Below are 20,450 nucleotides of genomic sequence, written 5' to 3' on the forward strand. Positions count from 1 at the left end.
CTTGCAGTAAAAGCAGACCCATTGGGATAGAGTCCATCTGTTCGTTTCATGCACTTTGCTGGTGTCCTTGTGAGCCAGTGGACTCACTTTCTGAGGTAGAGTTTTTAATCAATTATTTGAGCCACAGTTTCCTGTGCTTCATTTATATGCATCAGTGACCTGTTGCTCCCAAGCTCTGAAACATGCTGTAACAGCTATTCTGGATATTACAAAACTACCTTATTGAAGGTCAGGTACTGGTTCATCTAACTTCATATCATCAACACTGACTGTTAGCTCTTATCTGGGATCCTGTAACTGTGTTTGCCAATCTCCTGGTTAGTTAGGCTGTGAGAGAGTGATGTGAACCTGGGTTTCCCTAGTCTAAGTACAATATGCTAACCATTACACTATGCTGGCTTTCAGTCTGAGAACAGTCTGTGCACAAAAAGCCACTGGGTGCATGTTAGTGAGGTGCAGGAGTGGCCTCAGCTTGCCAGAACCATTTGAACACATTTATCATGTCCAAGACAGAAGTGGTACACTCCATAGTGTTTACTTATTATACTGATATCCCACCTTGCTTCTGGAAATGTAAAGTGGAGTGCCTAGTTTGCTGAATCTTGTGCCTTCAGATCACACCTTGTAACAGTGTGAAATGAGGAGGACCAAATTACAGTATGTCCTATGAGGAGATCCTCCACATGGTATTCTTCACGTGCAAAAGAAACCAGATTGTGCCCATGGATTTTTCATGCAGGGACAGTATGTTGCAAAACACTGGATGAAGCTGCTAATTGTAGTCTTTGGATAAGAAATCTGCAGAAAAACCACTTTCCCAGAGAAACAATGTCATAAACACAAAGTCCTTACCAGGATTAAGAATAGGGCATGTACATCCCCTGTTGGTCCAAGACTCTGGATAGATGCTCCTGTTACTTCGAGTGATTTTCACTTTGCCTGATTTCAGAACCTTTTTCACTTTTACTATGACTTCAGCATGAGTTCCTTTGTCATGAGCTGAGAGGATCTTTGCTTTTATAACTGCCAGAAAACAAGAATGCAAATAGTGTTAATATCACTCAAACATCCACTGAATGTATATTACTGTGCGCTAATGGGCAGACCATAGAGGCACCACTGTGTGGGATATGAAACATCTTATTAGCAGGGGTGTTTGTCTTCAGAGACCTATAATCGAATTTGGATTTCTGGCCATTTTAGCTTTTAATTCTAAAAACAGTCAGGCTTATATCCCTCATGATAACGGGGATACTTCAAAAAAGAATGGGGCACCTCTATATATGTGTAGCCCCTTTCTACCAGCTTTCAGTAGTGTTCTTTGTATATAATGATTTCTCCTCATACATCACTAATAGTTTTATTTTGGGTTGCCAGCTTCTCTGCTAGTTCTTGTTCCTGTGCTGTTAACAGCAGCTTAATATTGCAGGGATCAATGCTTAAATCCATATTGTGAAAAGCTTCAGTGGCTGATTTCTGCACATCGCACTGAGGCTAAAAGCATCTCAGGACATTTTATTGTTGTTGCTGCTGCTGGTGGTGGTCAGTATGAAATCTAGTTCTGGCCATCATCCTTTTTAATAAAATGTTCAAAATTCTTCAACAGCTAACGGTAGTGTTTGGAATAAAACTTTGCATTTGGTAATGAATGCAAGATAAGCCAAGTTTCACAATTTGTATTTGAATATTTTATGTCATGGCTATGTGGATCATAGCTGTGTGGATCAGATGTTACCTGTCAAAGCATCTGAATGGTCTGAAGTCTCATGATGCTGTTCTACTGTTGAAGCTAAGCATGACTGGTCCTGCAAGCTACCTGCATAGGAGGCTGCTTGGGAATCATATATAAATTGCTCAGAGCAAGACAGATGAACACCAAGATATGTATAATAGATGGGTTGCCTGGGTTGCAATATCCACTCATGGAGCAGGGTATGGTGATGACATATGGAATAGCAATATCAACAATTAATAATTGCAATCACAATTATATGACTTTGAAACGATGGACTATTCACCCTGACAAATACATATAAACACACAAATACAAAATATGGAAATTAACAATGAACTAAATGTAAAATGTAGTTGAGCTGTTGGCACCAACTAGCTTATTGCCTCCAGTCTTTAGTTTATAGTTTAGTTCAGGCCTCAGATTCAGCAGGAGCTCACAGGAGCATAGCTCCTAAACCTTTCTGAGGGTTCCCCCTCTTCCTCCTCACCTACCTTGTACATTGAACAGTAGGTACAGCTACATAACAATCCCTGGATTAGGAGAGCAGGCAGCCAGCCATCAGGAGCATTGCCACACCCCCAGCAGCCCTTATTAAGCCCTGGAGAAACCCACACCATCCATTCTCCACTTCTTATGTGATTTTGGGCAGCGGGTGGCTTACTGGCCTTTTGACTGGGGGCGGGTGGACCAGGAGAGCCCCAGGTTAGCAAGGCCTGCTTGGGATGACTGGATCTCTAGCCAGCCCAAGCAGGTTTTGCTTGCCCAGAGCTCTCCTTCCTTGTGTCGGCTTTCTTTTGGCTGGGGGGGGGGAAGTTAACATATGCTAATGATTATGCTAATGAGCTCCACCACCTATTTTTCTACAAAACAACCCCTGGTTTAGTTTATATATGCAGTTCTTACCATAAGCAAGCATGTATAGAAGTCCTAAAAGAAGCCACCAACTGTGCAGGCAAGCTTATGGACCTAAGATTTCAGCCTAGGGGCCTTAGCAGTAAATTAATAGCTAGCCAATGGATGAGCCATCACATGATAGAAGTATGAGACAGACTGCATGGGCCAAGAGAAGTCACACAACCTTGACTGATGGTGGAGTGTACAACCTGAGCTTTCTAGGTGCAGAGTTTGACTTTTTTTGGAAGGCAGAGAGCAACAGGGAAGAGTTCTAGTGCTTCAGTAGTCTCTCCCATTTAAATAAAATAAGATATTTCACATCACTCACCATATGCATATTTCATTTGGCAGAAATTGGTGACACTTCCTAGAATTCTTTCTTTGCATACACACTTTTCTAGGCATGGAATCACGGGTCAATATGTCGAAGAAATTATGAAAGAGGAGAGGGGAATCAAATTATTATTTTTTAAAAATCAATGTTCCAAATGGCTTAAAAGAAAACAATAAAATATCATAAAATTTACAAACACCAGGGCTTTTTTTTTAGCAGGAACTCCTTTGCATATTAGGCCATACACCCCTGATGTAGTCAATCCTCCAGGAGCTTACAGGGCTCTTAGTACAGGGCCTACTGTAAGCTCCAGGAGAATTGGCTACATCAGGGGTGTGTGGCTAATATGCAAATGAGTTCCGCTCACAAAAAAACCCTGATAAACACTCAAATAAATCCAAAAAATTAAGGGAATTCAGCACCTGGCAAAGCGAACAATTTGGTCCCACGCATGTTTAGCTGAAGCAAGCCTCAATGATTTTGATGGATACTATTTAGAAATGTGAGTAAATTTAACATTTGAAGGCTGTAATTTAACTTAGCAGAACTCATCATTCTACTATGGCTGTACACCTATTCCATGAGAACTTCTACCCAGGAATACAAGTCCTTTTTCAAAATATCAGATTTGGTTTCTAAAAGGCCAAGTTATACGATAGAAGAAACACTACATTAAATTCACTCTGCACAATTTGATCAGTTTTCTTCCACTTGTAAAATCTGGCAATTTTTTATGTACTACACTAACGTCCAAGTGTGTTTGCGGGGGGGGGGGGGGGACAGGCCTTTTTTGAATGGCTCAGAATATCTACTATTACCCCCTGGTGAACTGTCTCAGCCTCCAGAGGAGTTGTGTAATGGATTCAGGAAAGAAACAGAATCACCATCCTTAACTATATATTCTTGAGCGGTTATAGACAACTGCTTATGGCATAAGTGTCCAATAACTGTAATGATGATGTCTAGACGTTCTGCTACTCTAACCCATATACTCACTTAGTAGTCCCATTCAGTTCCTAAGTATGATTGCTTGTTGGAATTCTACGCATTTTATAGCATATTCAGTGGTCAGGCACAGGAAACCATATTTCTAAAAACTTGTACATCAGGTGTAAAAGTGCTAATAGACGCTCACCAGTTAGAACACAACTTAATACCTGGATGTCTTAATGCAGAAAATCCCTGCACATGTTCATTCCATTGCCATTCATCTTCACTTTCATTGACTTGGGTTTGGATGAGGTCAGGGATTCTCCCACCAATAGGAACATCAAAAAAATGCTGATTGTCATAACTGGGAAGAGGGGAAGGGAAAAAAAGCAAAAAAGGTGTGCAGATCATAGGATATAATGATTACCAGTGGCAGCCTAAACACTTAACATTTGTCATTGCCAATTGCTTGCTGACTGTTACATGGAAACATACAATTCTATAGGCTGGAAAAGACCCCTAGAGTGATCCAGCTCAGCACTGCAGCAACATTTGCTGTATCAAATTGAAGACAATGTTGTCTTTATCCAGAGGAATAACTCTTATCCATTTACTATTTCGATGATCAGCACCACAGAAATCAGCAGCGATTCTAAACTTTCTGGAAACCTCAGGATTATTGTGGAACAATGTCTTTGTTACCTTTAAACTCCCCAACTCTAACCAATCACAAGACTTACCAGTACTTCTCACAACAAATGTTGTTCCCAGCAGCTAAATTCATGAGACTAAAGCCCAGCTCACAGTGTTGCTTAAACATACAATAGCTTTTATTTCTACATGTACCCAAATACAGTGGAGAGGAAAAAAACAATCTCCAGTTCTCAGGTCATACAACTTATAAACTATACCTTATATTACCTTTAAAATCTAAGTCCTTTAAACATTGCATCTTCTAAATCCCAAAAGTATTACAAAAGTTTAAGTTCTCTAAAGGAGATCTCTAAAAGATAATTGGCTAACACCCCAGAGAGCAATTCAGCTCTCTGACATGACAGCAACGAATGGTGTGAAATCCAGTCCTTATATACTGAATGTGTGAACCAGTTACCATCAAAGAATCTCTAAGTATAAATAATTTGTTTATAGGGTCATTGTTTTTACATATCCCTCAACAACTAGAGAACAAAAGTACTTAAGTGTAGAGTACAAAAGTACTTAAGTGTTAATGTCCAGTACACTTTGATGCCATCTGGACTAATTGATAATGTCCAGAGAGAAAATCTTGATAAACTGATTCAATGATGCTCCTTTCTATCCCCCTCCCATCTGAATGGCCTTATTCTACCTTTAATGTCCTAACTTATACTCCCCAGGCAGCTGTGTTCTGTGTTCTGCAAAGCATCCTGGGGCTTGTAGTCAGTGAGTGTTTCATAAAGAACCAACCTAAATTTTTCCACCACGGGGATGTGCAGCTATGCATATTGGAGCTGTGACTTTATTTGTTGTAACAGACAATTCTGTAAGTCTACCTTTTGATCAAGCACTAAAACCTGGCAAGAAAGTTCCCAGCTCATATTACATGATAAACATGGTTCTATGAGGGCCAATTCATACTACGAACCCCATGTTTCCTCCACGTGGACTATCAGCAGAGTTCTTTTCAGAGTTCTTTGCTGGGAACTTAATTCCCAGACATGCACTGTCCCAGTTCTGACTGGTATCATGACACATGGGGAGAAGCTTCTTCCTCCACCATCTCCACCATTTTTCTAACTTGAAATGGCACCAGAGATTGCTGCTTGCCCTATGGGAAAACTTATATGTACTGATGGCTACACTACAGTTTCCTGAACAGGGCAAGTAGTGGCTCCTGGAGCCATTTCTGGTTGGGAAAATGGCTTACAAGGCTTCCTATCTGCCATGTAACCCAATCCAAATTGACCTCCATGCACATGAGAACTGAGTGTCCGGCATGGAATTCCAGGCACACTTCTGATCCAAGATCTCATGACAGCCACATGCTTACCACATATAGTAGATAATATATGACCAGCTTTGACTCTTCTTTCAATTAGATTTAAAAGCCTAGGAAATCGTACCCAAACCTGTTTATAGTAAGAGAGTTTGCATACCTATCAAGACACTCTCCAGTGTTCTTGTCACAGTCCCTGGCACAGTCACAAGGTTGGCAGCCATTTTTTCCAAAGCCCCAGTATCCCATGAGACATCTGTCACATTTTGGCCCTGCAACACCTGGCTTGCAGAAGCAGAAGCCTGTCTTTGGATGGCATCTCCAGCTCTGGTTGAAGGCTGTGTTCACTGAGCCCACTGGCTGACAGGAGCAAACTAAATGAGAAGGTATGGAATACAACTGAGATTAAAACCTCACAGTCATCTACATAAACAGAATTTCTGCAGCCAAAAAGTTCTTAAATGCAGTATGTATAATGCCCAATAAGAAACGTACTAACCATCCTCTTTACATGAAACATTCTTAGTGGAGCAATTACCTGCACAATCCTATATAGAGGCATTCTCATCTGAAGCCATTTATTTCAATGGGTTTCAACTGGGATAACTCTGCATAGGATTCCCCTGAAAGTTTTCTAGCACAGCCCAAAATGATCAAAAAGAGGTACCAATAAGTTTTGGAAAGACACTATAGTCCAGTGGTAAATCACTTGCCTTGTATGTGTAACATCCAAGGTGTTATCTATGACTAGGGATGTGTACTTAAAGAGGCATTATTTTCAATTAGTAGTAAACTAGGCATCCAAATTCAGAGACCAGGTCTACCTCCCATTGAAACTAGTGGCTCTTCAAACTTAAAAGTAATTCCCCTTTAAACTTTAAAGGGGCATTAGTTTTAATAGGAAGTAAACTTGGCCTTTAAATCTGGAGAATGGGTCTACTGTCCATTATTTACAGCACCCCCTGCTGTTCAGGAGCATATTTGCCCTTCAGACTTTAAAAGGCCATTATTTTCAATTTGGGTAGACCTGGCCTCTAGAAACCTCTTCTTTTATTGACAATCAATTCTAACTCTTTTTCCCATGTCAGTTCTGTGACATGACCTGAATTGGCTGAACTGGAAGGTACAATCCTCAGCTGCCTCTGTACTCTACAGTTAAGCTGCTTAAATCTCCCTGAAGTCAATGGAATTTAAACAACCTAACTGTGCACTGGACTGCAGCCACCCAAACAAACGTGTGTGCAGTCTAGCTGTCATTCAGCCTCAGGCCATTGGTACCAAATGAGTACTAAAAAAGATCAGAAGTAAGCAATCTGACAGATGATATGAAATAACAGACCATCTCATATTTACATGTTACAATTCTGGCTAAGAATTCTCATATTTTATAGGAATGCCTATGCACAGGAAGTCAGCAAAGAGGGCCTTGGCTAGCATCAAATTGTTATACAACACATTCCCCCCCTCCCACTGGTGATTAAGAGGGAATGTGCTTGATTATTATGACTAATGCTGAGAGATTCCTTCTGAGTCTGAGCAGAGTCCAGTTCTCTTTTCTTCTTGGGAGCCTGAGGGCCTGTTGCAGCTTAACAGAGAAACTTTGCTCTGGATGGAAGAGCACTCTTAAAGCAGGCTTTCTCTAGGGATTAATAAAGTATTTCATTCAGCTTTTGCATTTGCTTTCTCCCCCTAACCTAGTGCCCACTGAAGAGACAGGGAGAGGTTTTGATCCCACCCCCCCAAAGTATTTCTTCCTTCCTTCTCACAGTAGAGCTGAGAACCACATTGCTCATTCCATAAACATCTGTACAATTTGCTGTGACAAATTTGTTATTTTCCTCTTTGGTATTTTCCAGCATCAAAACAAGTGCATATTTAGCAAGAAGCTTCTTAGCCAAGTATCTGAAGAACTGAGCTGTACACAGGAAAGCTCATAACCTGCCAAAAATGTTGTTAGTCCTAAAGGTGCTATGGGACTAGGGCTGCCAACCCCCTGATCTGGGTGGGGAATCTCCTGCCTGGGAGGTTCTCAACCCGCCGGCCCACGTTGGACCGGCGGGGAACCTCCCTCCGCATCGCTGGCGCAATGACGTCACCCGGAAGTGACATAATCAAAATGGTGGCGCCTCGTGCAGGGCCGCTCTAGGCGTTTCCAGGAAAACTCTGTGGTTTTCTTGGACGCTCTAGCCATTTGGGAGGCAAAACTATGGTGCAATAGGTGCCAGAGTTTTAACCTCCCAAAAGGCTAGAGCATCTGGAAAAACAGAGTTTTCCCGGAAGCGACTAGAGCAGCCCTGCACGGGCGCCACCATTTTGATGATGTCATTTTCTGGCAACGTTATTTCGTCGCGTGGCGCACACTCAACTGTCCCCCACTGGGGGATGAAAAGGACTTGTGTAAGCCAAAATGCCCTCAAAAGAGGTTGGGGAATTGACAGGTGGGCACCTTTGGCTTAAAAAGGATCTAGAATCTATGTATACAGGATTCCACTTCCAGAAATTATTGCTAAATTTACCAAGGACACTAATTAAGTAAAACAATTAAAAATTTATTACAGAAAAACATAGAACACACATACAAGGTAATGGATACATACAACACACATACAGTCCTAATAAAAATGGAGAGAAATGCATAAAAATGGACAAACAGGGAGATAATTACCGATCGTAGTCTTCAAGGAAGGCTCCAATGGCGACAAACGAGGACTAGGGGGAAGGGACCCTCCACTGGCCAAGAATCGGGGATGTATCTAAACAGCAGAGATGGGGTGCGGCTAGATGCACACCTGTGGGGAGCTGGGTCACAGGTTATAAGGACTACCTTGAGCCCTTAGGGGATGGGAGGTACAGGGGCGGATAAGAGGTGGTCAGCTGGTACATGACCTCAGAAAAAGGGGAGGCTCCTCAATGACCATAAGGGCTGGCCTTATGCAGTAGCCAATAGCCTGTTTATTGGGGGCACCTGATAGGATGCCCATACCTGGCCAATGAGCAGACTTGGCCCTGGTTACCTGATTGGTCTTCCAGGTAACAATGGGCCAAAGGGGGAGGCTCCAGGATGACCATTAAGGGAAAGAATGGGACAAATTATTTGGGGTGGAGGTGATTAAAAGACAATCAAAACTTATCTAAAAGGTGACAATAGATGGCCAAATTGCTACCTAAGGTAACACCCAATCTATACAAAGAAACTTGGCTCTGGGTGAAGATGTTCATTCTCTTCTTCATTCCTCTACTGGCACTATCCTTTGTCTTGGGTTCTGTTGGACAAAGGCTTATGCAGTCTGGCAGGATCCACACCTAAGATAAGCTTGATTGCCTTATGCATAGGTGACATCTGTTGAGTACGTGAGCCTCCCGCTCCGCTGTAATGGAGTCTGGCACTGCGGGAAGATATATGCTGGTGATGTTAGCCTTCCCATATGGATTCTATGGTCAAGGCTGGAAACGGCTTGCCCGGACAATTCCTGGCGGCGCAACTTCTTCCGCGGCAATAGCTGAGATGGTGATCTCAGGGAGCGACTGGAAACCCATCTGTTCTCCTGGTTAGCACTCTTCCAAAGACACAGAGTGCTGCTGCAATGTTGTGGCTGTTAGTACTCACATAAGCCCCTTACAGTCTGGTAGACAAAATCCATGTTTTCCTGGCAGATGTGTGTGAGTTGGGTCTCCAGGCACCTTGACAACCAAACGGGTGACTATGATGTTCTGAAATTAGGGGTCTTTTCCTCACAATTTCCCCCCTTCAAGACTTACGTCACCGAATGGAGATGAGGTCTTGAATAACAACAAAGTCCACAGCTGATCTTGACAGCCGATGTTCCCATTGAGAGCCAAGTATGAAGCGCGGTGTACCTCCTATCTAAAAGGCTAGAGCCACTAAGCTAAAGTACTAAAAAAAACCTTTGAAAATACAGTATCCAATGGGCCGAAGGCTACTTCCTCAAATACTATGATGTGGTGGCAACTAACATTGGCAACATTGTTCAGCATACAGTATTTTTGACACAGGGTTGCAATTTTCATAATCATTGGTATAAAAGGGTGATTTCATAAAATCATTGCTGCTATTCAAGCAAGATAAATAACAATAATTGATTGGAAAAATACACAATTATATCAATAATTAATTAGAAAAGTACACAATTATATCAGCATTCATGGTTACAAGTTGAATTTGCACATTATTCCCCTATAAGTATTCTAATACATTTGTTTCCTGGCCACTATTTAACCTTGAGTCTTCTATTCTTCTCCCTCCCTCGATAAGCTTCTTATGCTGGGGGTAGAGGAGGATCTTCTTTCACATCTCTACTAGGTAGGTGCATGCCCTCGTGAAGGGAGAGATAGAGAGTGCCTGGCGGCAATCATTATTCTTCCCACCCCTCCTTTTATCGAGAATGTCTGGGTTGAAGCCAAATTCTTCGCAGAACATGCTCAATGCGGGATTTCTCGATGTTTCCCGAGTCAGCTCGGGTTCCTCCGCCTCCCTCAGTTCTGGACTCACATGGCAAGGCTTGCCTGGACAGTTCCTGGTGGCGCAACTTCTTCCGCTGCAACGGCTGAGATGGTGATCGCCCGGAGGGACTGGAAACCCATCTGTTCTCCTGGTTAGCACTCTTCCAGAGGCATGGAGTGCTGCTGCAACATTGTGGCTGTTAGTATCCACATAAGTCTTTTACAGTTTGGTAGACAAAATCCATGTTTTCCTGGCAGATGTGTGTGAGTTGGATCTCCAGGCACCCTGACAACCAAATGAGTGACTACGATGTTCTGAAATTAGGGTTCTTTTTCTCACATTTGTCAACGCTATATGGGACTCTTGCACTTTTCTACTGCTACAAACAAACATGGCTACCAGTCTTCTTAGCCAAATAAGCTATATACATCAGTTATCGGCACATCTCAATTCTCAGGATATGATGGGGCACATATGAAGAGTTAGTTATTTGATGCTAATTAAAGAACAGTCAAGGGTATCTTAGGATGCAAGTCCTGTCTACCTGACAGGGTAGAGACTTTCTTATGAGCATATGAAGCTGCCTTATACTGAATCAGACCCTTGGTCCATCAAAGTCAGTGTTGTCTTCTCGGACTGGCAGCGGCTCTCCAGGGTCTCAAGCTGAGGTTTTTCACACCTATTTGCCTGGACCCTTTTTTGGAGATGCCAGGGATTGAACCTGGGACCTTCTGGTTCCCAAGCAGATGCTCTACCTCTGAGCCACCGTCCCCCCCTCGTCCCTGTCTTATGTGATATTGCTGATGATACTTAGTAGTCAAACTAGATTTGACACCAGAGATCTGTGATTAAGAGTCTCAATTTTTATTTTATTAGGGGGGAAAGCTAATTAGTAGTCTCGTGTGTTTGCCTTGAAGAGCTGGGAAGAGTCACTGGGGGAAGGGAGCATTTAACCCTTTCTTTTCAAGCTTTTCCATCCATAGAAAGTGTGCCAAGAAAAAAAAAGAATGAATCACATAGGGCTGGGGCTATTTAAATCCTGAAAGTGGTACCTGAGAAAAGGTTAAACACTCCCTCCCACAGTGGTCTTTCCCATCATCAAAACATTATTGTGGGATATCTTGCATGACAACTAGTTTGTTCCTCAAAACACTTGAGGAATTTAAGTTGCTGATTTAAATATAAAACCTAGCCTGGTTAGAATGTATACAAATACACAAACAACTTTGATACTTTTTCTGTGCATACATGTGCACATATAAGTAAGGCAGGATACAATCAAAGGTTCTTTAGTATCACGTGGAATACAACATTGGTTAATGTGCCCTGAACAGGACAGCCCAGGCAAGCCCAATCTAGTCAGATCTCAGAAGCTGAGCAGGGCCAACTCTGGCAAGTACTTGGATGGGAGACCTCCTTGCAATACCAGAGCTGGAGGCAGAGGCAGGCTTTATTCAGCCACCTTCCTGAATATCCTCCAGGTCCCCAGTAGGGGTCAGTCACCAGAAGTTCACACACACAAAACACCAAAATAAATAAATAAAATATAATAATAATAATAATAATAATAATAATAATAATAATAATAATAATAATAATAATAATAATAATAATAATAATAATAATAATAATAATATATGTATATGATCAAACACCAGCAGTGGTAAAGGGACAGCACTAGATGCATTTTTGCTTCATTGGACATTTATATATTTCCAGAGCAGAGGCTAAAGTAACGGGTGGGATCTGTAAAGTTTGGCTGGCCCTGGTAGTAAAAAAAAATGTGATCATCAGAGAATGAGATCAGATGCAAGATGAGTTGGGAATGAGAATTAACTTTCTTCTGACTGTGCTGTGCTTCAAAGCCATTTAGAAAGCAGTAAGATCCTCATTGCTTTCTGTGCATTTCCCAAGAGAAAAGACACACTTTTTGTCCTATAGTTTAATCAAGAGATGTGGTCATCATCAGCTGGTAAGGGTAAAAACATAAGAACATAAGAGAAGCCATGTTGGATCAGGCCAAACCAACACTCTGTGTCACACAGTGGCCACTCCTGTGGCAGTGAATTCCACATGTTAATCACCCTTTGGGTGAAGAAGTACTTCCTTTTATCCGTTTTAACCTGTCTGCTCAGCAATTTCATCGAATGCCCACGAGTTCTTGCATTGTGAGAAAGGGAGAAAAGTACTTCTTTCTCTACTTTCTCCATCCCATGTATTATCTTGTAAACCTCTATCATGTCACCCCCAAGCTAAAGAGTCCCAAGCGTTTCAACCTTTCTTCCTAGGGAAAGTGTTCCAGCCCTTTAATCATTCTAGTTGCCCTTTTCTGGACTTTCTCCAATGCTATAATATCCTTTTTGAGGTGCGGCGACCAGAACTGCACACAGTACTCCAAATGAGACCGCACCATCGATTTATACAAGGGCATTATGATACTGGCTAATTTATTTTCAATTCCCTTCCTAAAAATTCCCAGCATGGCGTTGGCCTTTTTTATTGCAAGCACACACTGTCTTGACATTTTCAGTGAGTTATCTACCACAACCCCAAGATCTCTCTCTTGGTCAGTCTCTGCCAGTTCACACCCCCATCAACTTGTATTTGTAGCTGGTATTCTTGGCCCCAATGTGCATTACTTTGCACTTGGCCACACTGAACCGCATCTGCCACATTGACGCCCACTCACCCAGCCTCAACAGATCCCTTTGGAGTTCCTCACAAACCTCTCTGGTTCTCACCACCCTGAACAATTTAGTGTCATCCGCAAACTTGGCCACTTCACTGCTCACTCCCAACTCTAAATCATTTATGAACAAGTTAAAGAGCATGGGACCCAGTACCGAGCCCTGTGGCACCCCACTGCTTACCGTCCTCCACTGCGAAGACTGCCCATTTATACTCACTCTCTGCTTCCTATTACTCAGCCAGTTTTTGATCCACAAGAGGACCTGTCATTTTACTCCATGACTCTCATGCTTTCTAAAGAGCCTTTGTACTCTAAGGAGTACATTTTTGCTTTTGTGCTAATGGAATTATATAACAGTCTGAAATTCTGTAGTATGATTTTTGGTATACCAAAAATACATCAGCATTATAGAAATTACTACAAGTTCTGATATGTATATGACATTCTGTTGCTAGCAGAAGTGAGCACCTTGTCGACATTTTGTATGCCTGTATGTTTCTTGATGCAAGGGTATCATTAGGTACCTAAATTGTGTCTGAATTAAAATACCACTACACCTCAAGCATCAATGATTAAAATAAAATCTTGTCCAAATATCACATACAGATGGTAAATATTCAGCAAACATTCAGAGAATATCTTGTGAAAACTTCACATCAGGTGAATTTTGAAGAGAATGTTTGGGATTAAAGAACTGAGAGGAAAGTGAGCACTAAGGAGAACAGAGATCCAATTTCACTCCAGTAGACTGTTCTATGATTTGCACAGGTTGATTCTTCAAAAAGTTTTACTTTGTTGTTCTCTAAGGTTTCTTCCTTCAGTGAGTGTCTAATAATACAACATGCTGGTTACAGAACCTTTGTTTTACTGTCAGACTACAGAACTTGGACACAGAATCTTTCAGCTGCTCTACTTGAAACTTAATCTTCTGGAACAGTGACTTTTACAAAGGTTTGCTTTCACCAAGACTTCTCAGAGTGGAAGAAAAACTACAAGAGAAATCCTTAGGTGTCATGCAACATGGTGGGGCACCCCAATGGGTTAGCAAGGCAGCTCCTCATTCAGTCTGCTTTCATGAAAGGTTAAAAGTTGGTGAGCAGGGGGCCAGGGGGGCTGAGCCAGCACTAGTATTCAGAACAGGCAAACACAAAAGAGCAGAAACAGATGAAGGGCTGTGAACAGGCAGTTTAAGCTATGTCTGGAGCTTGGTTAAGGTAGCAAGAAAAGGATATGTAACCTGAGTTTAGAGGAACTTTGCTCAGGTATCTCTCAAAGCAGCAACAACACAACACCAGAAGAAGGGTTGTCATCCATGTAAAGAAATATTAGGGTGAAGATAGATATAACGTTAAAAGGAGCACATATGGTTGCCAGTCTCCAGGTGATGGCTGGAGATTTTTCAAGATTACAGCTGATCTCCAGATGATTCCCCTGGAGATAACTTCTTTGACATTATAACCCACTGAAGTCCCTCCCCTTTCCAAACTTCACTCTCCCAAGGACCCTCCCCCAAATCTCCAGGAATTTCTCAACACAGAACTGGCAACCCTAAAGCACAATTTCACAACAGAAATGACACACATATATGCTAGCCCCAGCCACCAATCTAGTCTTCCTCATGTTTCAGGTAGGCAATCTAATTTTCAGAATATATTTTCAGTTATACATCTGTTAAAAATTTTGCCTTCTCTATTCAAGGCATCTTACAAGGTGAAATCATAAAACAGCCAATGTAAGTTTCTCATTTAAAAATCCACTGCCCTTCTGATAGAATCTAAGTATGAAATTGGCAAAGACCTGACAAAAGAAGCCTGTTTTACAATGTTCATGCACTGACTTGTTCACTTGTTGCCTTATTTTTTTTTAACGTAATACAAAATTAATTTGGGAATTTCAAGGCACTGATGACATCACAGGGACCCAGGCCCTACTAATCAACTCTGAATATTGCTTTCTGTTATAGCAACCTTGAAGTAAAAGAGTTACTCCTTGATAGGAATAGTTACATTATGAAGGAAATAACACATGGAAGGCAGAGACCTATCAACTTGGATTTAGAGTTGCCAAGTTGCCAACCTTCAGGTGAGTGACTAGGAGAAAAACCCAAAGGTTTCTGTGATTACTGGCCTCTACAAATAATACACCATAAATGGAAATTTACAAATATATCAAATATAATTACACATGCTCGTAAACCACACCCTCAAAATATGGAACAGTTTGTAAATAGGACCTTAATGTCAATAATTCATAGACAAATTAACATAGAACCTCATTCAGCATAGGTCCATCCAGTCTATTCACTTCCATGAAGAACTACTCAGTTCCAAAAGACTCTGATTGTAAAATTTCCAATAGCACAGCACTCCACAATCCAATAACAGCTTGGCAGTACAGCTCAGTAGATCAGCAGCGACGAGGCAGTATTTATAATCCCTCATTTCACTTTTGCTTTATCCAGCTTCCAATAATTACATCAGGAAAGGAACGTGTATAATTCAAACACACTCACAAGTGACAATTCCAAAAGTCACTTTCAGCTGAGGCCTGGAGATTTCCCTGAAAGTAGTTCTGGCTAGGGTTGCCAATCCCCAGGTGGGAACAGAGGATGCCCCGGTTTGGAGGCCCTCCTCACATTTCAGGATCATCAGAAACAGAGGGGGAGAGAGAAATGTCTGCTGTCTCCATTATTCCTTATGGAGACCAATTCCCATAGGGTATAATGGAGAACTGATCTGCAGGTATCTGAGGCTCTGGGGGAGCTGTTTTTGAGGTAGAGGCAACAAAAATTTCAGCATAGCATCCAGTGCCTCTCCCCAAAATACCCTCCAAGTTTCAAAAAGATTGGACCAGGAAGTCGAATTCTATGAGCCCCAAAAGAGGGTGCCCCTATCCTTCATTATTTCCAGTAGAAAGAAGACATTTAAGAGATGTGTAATCCCTTTAAATGCGATGGTCAGAACTCCCTTCGAGTTTAATTATGCTTGTCAGAACATTGCTCCTGGCTTAACCCCCAATGTCTCCTGGCTTCACCCCCAAAGTCTCCTGGCTGCACCCCCAAAGTCACCAGATATTTTTTGAATTGGACCTGGCAACCCTAGTTCTGGTCATCATGTTGAAATGAACTGCACTCCTTTTAAATGCCTTCCCGTCATTGAAATAATGGAGGATGGGGCACCTTCTTTAGGGGCTCATAGAATTGGACCCCCAGTCCTATCTTTTTGAAACTGGGGGGGAGGCACCAGATACTATACTGAAAATTTGGTACCTCTACCTCAAAAACAGCCCCCCTCCCCAGAGCCTCAGATACCCACAAATCAATTTGCTATTATACTCTATGGAGACCAATCTCCATATGGTATAATGGAGTGCCCAGCAAACATTCAAACAACGCCCCCCCCTCTACTTTCTGATAACCCTGAAGTAGGGAGAGGGCCTCCAAACCAGGGTATCTTCTGCCTCCAACTGGGGATCGGCAACCCTACAGCTGATCTCCAGACTACAGAGACCTCCCCTGGGGAAAAAAATGCTGCTTTGGAGGGTGGACTTTACACTGAGGTCCATCCCATCCCCAAACCTTTCCCTCACCAGACTCCACCCTGAAACTGGCATCCCTATTTGGATGAGATGTTGCATTGGATGCTGTTTTTAAGTCCTGAAAGGCAACTAGTATGTTTTAAAAATAACCTTTGAAAGGATATATTTTACTTCCCGTGTATATAACTGCCTTCTTAAGTATTACCATGGGCGAAAATGACTTACGCTTGCAAACCTCTGGGGAAGACATAGGTTTTCCTCTGTCTCTGTAATAACCAGGCTTGCATCTCTGACATCGGTAGCCCTCTGTGTTGTGCTTGCAGTTGTCACAGACACCTCCACTCTGCGTTCCTGATGCCAGCCAGACACTCTGGTCAAAATGGCAGCTATCAGCATGATTATGACATCGGCACTCTGGGGGTGGAAAGAAGTACAAGGAACATAACGTTAGTACCAACAAATGTGATTTAAGTGTAATTAACATTTTTCACCATAGATTTATTTAATCTTAGGGAGGGAGGGAAAGAGTTAAAAAGAGGAATGTTTTTACCAGCTGGGTAATATCTCTGCTGAGGACTGATTTTCCCCTTCCTGTTCTAGGCTTTTGGCCCTCTGGCTCTTACCTATGGTTCTATGTCTTCAGACGAGGCAGCCAACAAGTCCAAGACTAGCTTGAGATGCACCTATTCATGTGTGTGTCTGTGAGTTTGCTGTCTACTGGTTTTGTTTATGTAGGGTTTTTTTCCTGATGTAAGCTGTTTGGGGTCCCTTTAGGGAGAAATGAGGTGTATAAACAGTAATTTAAATAAAGCTCTGAAATAAAAAATGGGGGGATCTCAATGATAATATTAACTGCTTCTCTCCATCTTATGCTTATCTGCACAAAAGATTGCCAGAATTTGTACTGAGAAGTGAGCCAATTTTATTTAGTCTTGAGTATGCTCCATTTTGTGTTTGTTCAAATGTGAGACTTTGAATGTGCCACCCCAAGAAATCTTGACATTTGAAAAAAAGAAATTTAAAAAAAACACTGCATTTCGGAGTTTCACTTGCTACTTTTGTGCACATAATTAAGAAAATTTGACTCTAGCTTAATAAAGCTGTTGGCTTTTTTTTTTTTTTTTTAACATATTAGACATGATAGATGGGAAAGATCTCTCTCATCTAATAAGAGAACTGGGAGATGTCTTTGGGGCTGCATTTGGCCTGAAGGGCCTGGTTGTTCGATTCTGGGTGGTGTTTTTTTTTTAACTAACTAGTTTAAACTGGAATCTCTTTAGTAACTCTTTGCTTTTGTAAATAAAAGTAAAAGTGGGCAGCAACAGACACATTTCCATCCAGGTCACTAATTGCTTCATAGTTCTAAAACAAAAGGATCCCCAGGGTTAGAATTTGGATTATGCACATCACAGAGCTCTACAGAGAAGCCACTCAATTCTGATTAGGGCAGTGTTCTTGAAGCTCATGTTTTTGTTTTAGTCCAGTTTCTTCTTACCAGATGTTATACCCATTTAACATTTACAATCATACATAGTCTGAATTAATATTTTTTCCAATACAGGGAAAATCATTTGAGTCTTATCAAAAGCTATTAAAATGTAAATGAATCCTGAAACAAGCTGGCAGTTTAAACAAAATTAAAGGAAAACAAAAGCCAGACTGGCATCTGCTAGTGTTGCCAACCTCCAGGTGGGAGACAAAGATCTCCCAGAATTACAACTGATCTCCAGACTACATACTTACTGGCTTATTTTAAATATATATTTATTTCACTTCTCCTGGAGCAAGTGACTGGTTTGGAAGATGGACTTCATGGCATTATACCCTACCAAGGTCCCTCTTCTCCCCAGACCATACTCTCCCAGCTGTATTCTCAAATCCCCAATTATTTCCAAACCTGGAGTTGGCAGCCTGAGTATCTGCTGATGAACTGGTAAACTTTTAAAATTCCATTGCATGAATTGCCCCCTATCCCACCCCCACTCCCACAGCATACTAAAGCTTTTGGGAACAGTGGGAGAAATAAAGGGAGAAATCTCTTTGAAGACCTGCTCCGCTCTTTGTGAAGTCTTGCAATGAGCCAAGGAGGACAGTTACATTTGAAATAGTATGTAGACATACATACATATTGTGACTGAAGGTTTTCCATGCAGTCACTTAGCAATTCGCTCCCCATCTGCTGCTACAGCATTGTAAATCTATCACAAATTGAATTGGCCGCAAAGGGGCTTTGCCTACATAGGGAATGATGGATTACTCTACAACCCACCATCTCTACCCCCCTCTTTACCAGACCCACATACTTCTGCATTCATTCGATGCCCCCGTTTTTCCATCTCCTGACTCCCATAGCTGGTCATTGTACAATGGCGCACACCTCTCACAATGGTTTCCTGCAGTGTTGTGTCTGCATACACACTTCCCATGGACCTGCCAAGACAAGGAAAACACATTCAAGCAACTAGAAACACAAAAAAGGAAGGGAGAACTCCGAATGAAGGGAGTCCTGTGGCTGCTTTCTCCAGGCAGATTCTTTTGACTCTTCAATGGCATTTTAAAGGTCACAGGCTACAGTTCACCACAAAATGATAGCGGGTTTTTTTGTGTGGTCTCATGAAGTCATAGCTGTATTTGAAGAGACCAAACATTTTCTGAACACGTGTAGCAAAATATATTGTGTGCCCCAAGAATAAAAGTTAACAGGTGGCTTCTGAAGGTTTCATTATGGCTGTTCAGGCTGACAAACTCCCTGCCCTTGTGGTGAGAATGTATATATGCATACACAGCATTGTCAATTATTTTCTAAAGACACTTGTAGATGTAGTATGGCAGTACAAAGCAACACCAATTTATTCATTACATTTTTATGTAATAGGTAATACCCTTCTCTAAGGAGCTTAAAACAGTACACATTCTTTCCCTCTTCTCCATTTTCCCCACACAATAACTCTCTGAGGTAGATTAGGCTCAAGTGAGGTCACTTGGTGATATTTATAATGAGCAATGATCTTTCCAAGCATATTCTGGCACTCTTACCACCACACTAAATTCTATCTGCTACACTACCCATGAATTCTGTAGCCACTTTGGCCTAGGCTTCCCAATCCCTAGGTCTCATCGGGGGATCCCTCGATTTTACAGGCTTCCCCCCCCCCCCCGCTCCCAGCCAACTGGCTGGTGCGGGGAAGCTCCGCCCCCACAGTCACCATGTATCTCTAGAGCTCGTGCAGGTTTAGAAACCTGCAAACAGGTCCGTTTTTAAAATGTGTGCCTTTAAAGTTGAGCAGGAAACAGGAAGCGCTTCATGGGGAAGAGTCAGCAGCAGTTTCGTCAGAGCACAGACCCTCCATTTGTTTTGCTTTTATTTTCAGAGCAAGTAATGTTATGGAGGAACCAGACCCAATAAGTGTGTGTGTGTGTGTGTGTGTGTGAGAGAGAGAGAGAGAGAGAGAGAGAGAGAGAGGGAGGGAGGGAGGGAGGGAGCAGGGGAGTCCCCGGTTTGAAGGCCCTCCTCCCGCTTTAGAAAGCTTTAGAAAGGGGGGGGAGGTAAGTGTCTACTAGGCACTCTGTTATTCCCTATGGAGAATGATTCCCATAAGGAATAATGGGGAATTGATTCGTGGGTATCTGGAGCTCTGTGGCAGATGTTCCTTGAGGTAGAGGCACCAAATTTGCAGCATAGCATCTGATGCCTTTTCTCAAAACACCCTCCAAGTTTCAAAAGGATTGGACCAGTGGGGCCAATTCTATGAGCCCCCAAAGAAAGTGCCCCTATCCTTCATTATTTCTAATGGAGGGAAGGCACTGAAAAGGTCTGCAGTCCCTTTTAATGTGATGGCCAGAACTCCCTTTGGAGTTCAATTGTACTTGTTCCAACCTTGCTCATGACTCCAC

The 20,450-nt window shown here is 42.1% G+C and overlaps 1 protein-coding gene across 2 annotated transcripts in view; it reads right to left on the reverse strand.

The window, feature by feature from the left end:
- Positions 1-20,450, reverse strand: part of LOC132572521 (netrin-4-like) — a 97,236-nt gene that overhangs the window by 6,933 nt on the left and 69,853 nt on the right. The window contains exons 4-9 of one of the 2 annotated variants that reach the window (XM_060239661.1): positions 18,860-18,986; positions 16,782-16,970; positions 6,029-6,242; positions 4,121-4,257; positions 2,958-3,026; positions 853-1,023 (exon numbers count right to left, since the gene is read on the reverse strand). In XM_060239661.1, the coding sequence (XP_060095644.1) occupies positions 853-1,023; positions 2,958-3,026; positions 4,121-4,257; positions 6,029-6,242; positions 16,782-16,970; positions 18,860-18,986 (907 nt within the window). The remainder of the gene's footprint in view (positions 1-852; positions 1,024-2,957; positions 3,027-4,120; positions 4,258-6,028; positions 6,243-16,781; positions 16,971-18,859; positions 18,987-20,450) is intronic. The other variant, XM_060239662.1, reaches the window with a different exon arrangement.

Source organism: Heteronotia binoei, chromosome 5 (genome assembly GCF_032191835.1).
Source record: "Heteronotia binoei isolate CCM8104 ecotype False Entrance Well chromosome 5, APGP_CSIRO_Hbin_v1, whole genome shotgun sequence".
Classification (NCBI taxonomy): domain Eukaryota; kingdom Metazoa; phylum Chordata; class Lepidosauria; order Squamata; family Gekkonidae; genus Heteronotia; species Heteronotia binoei.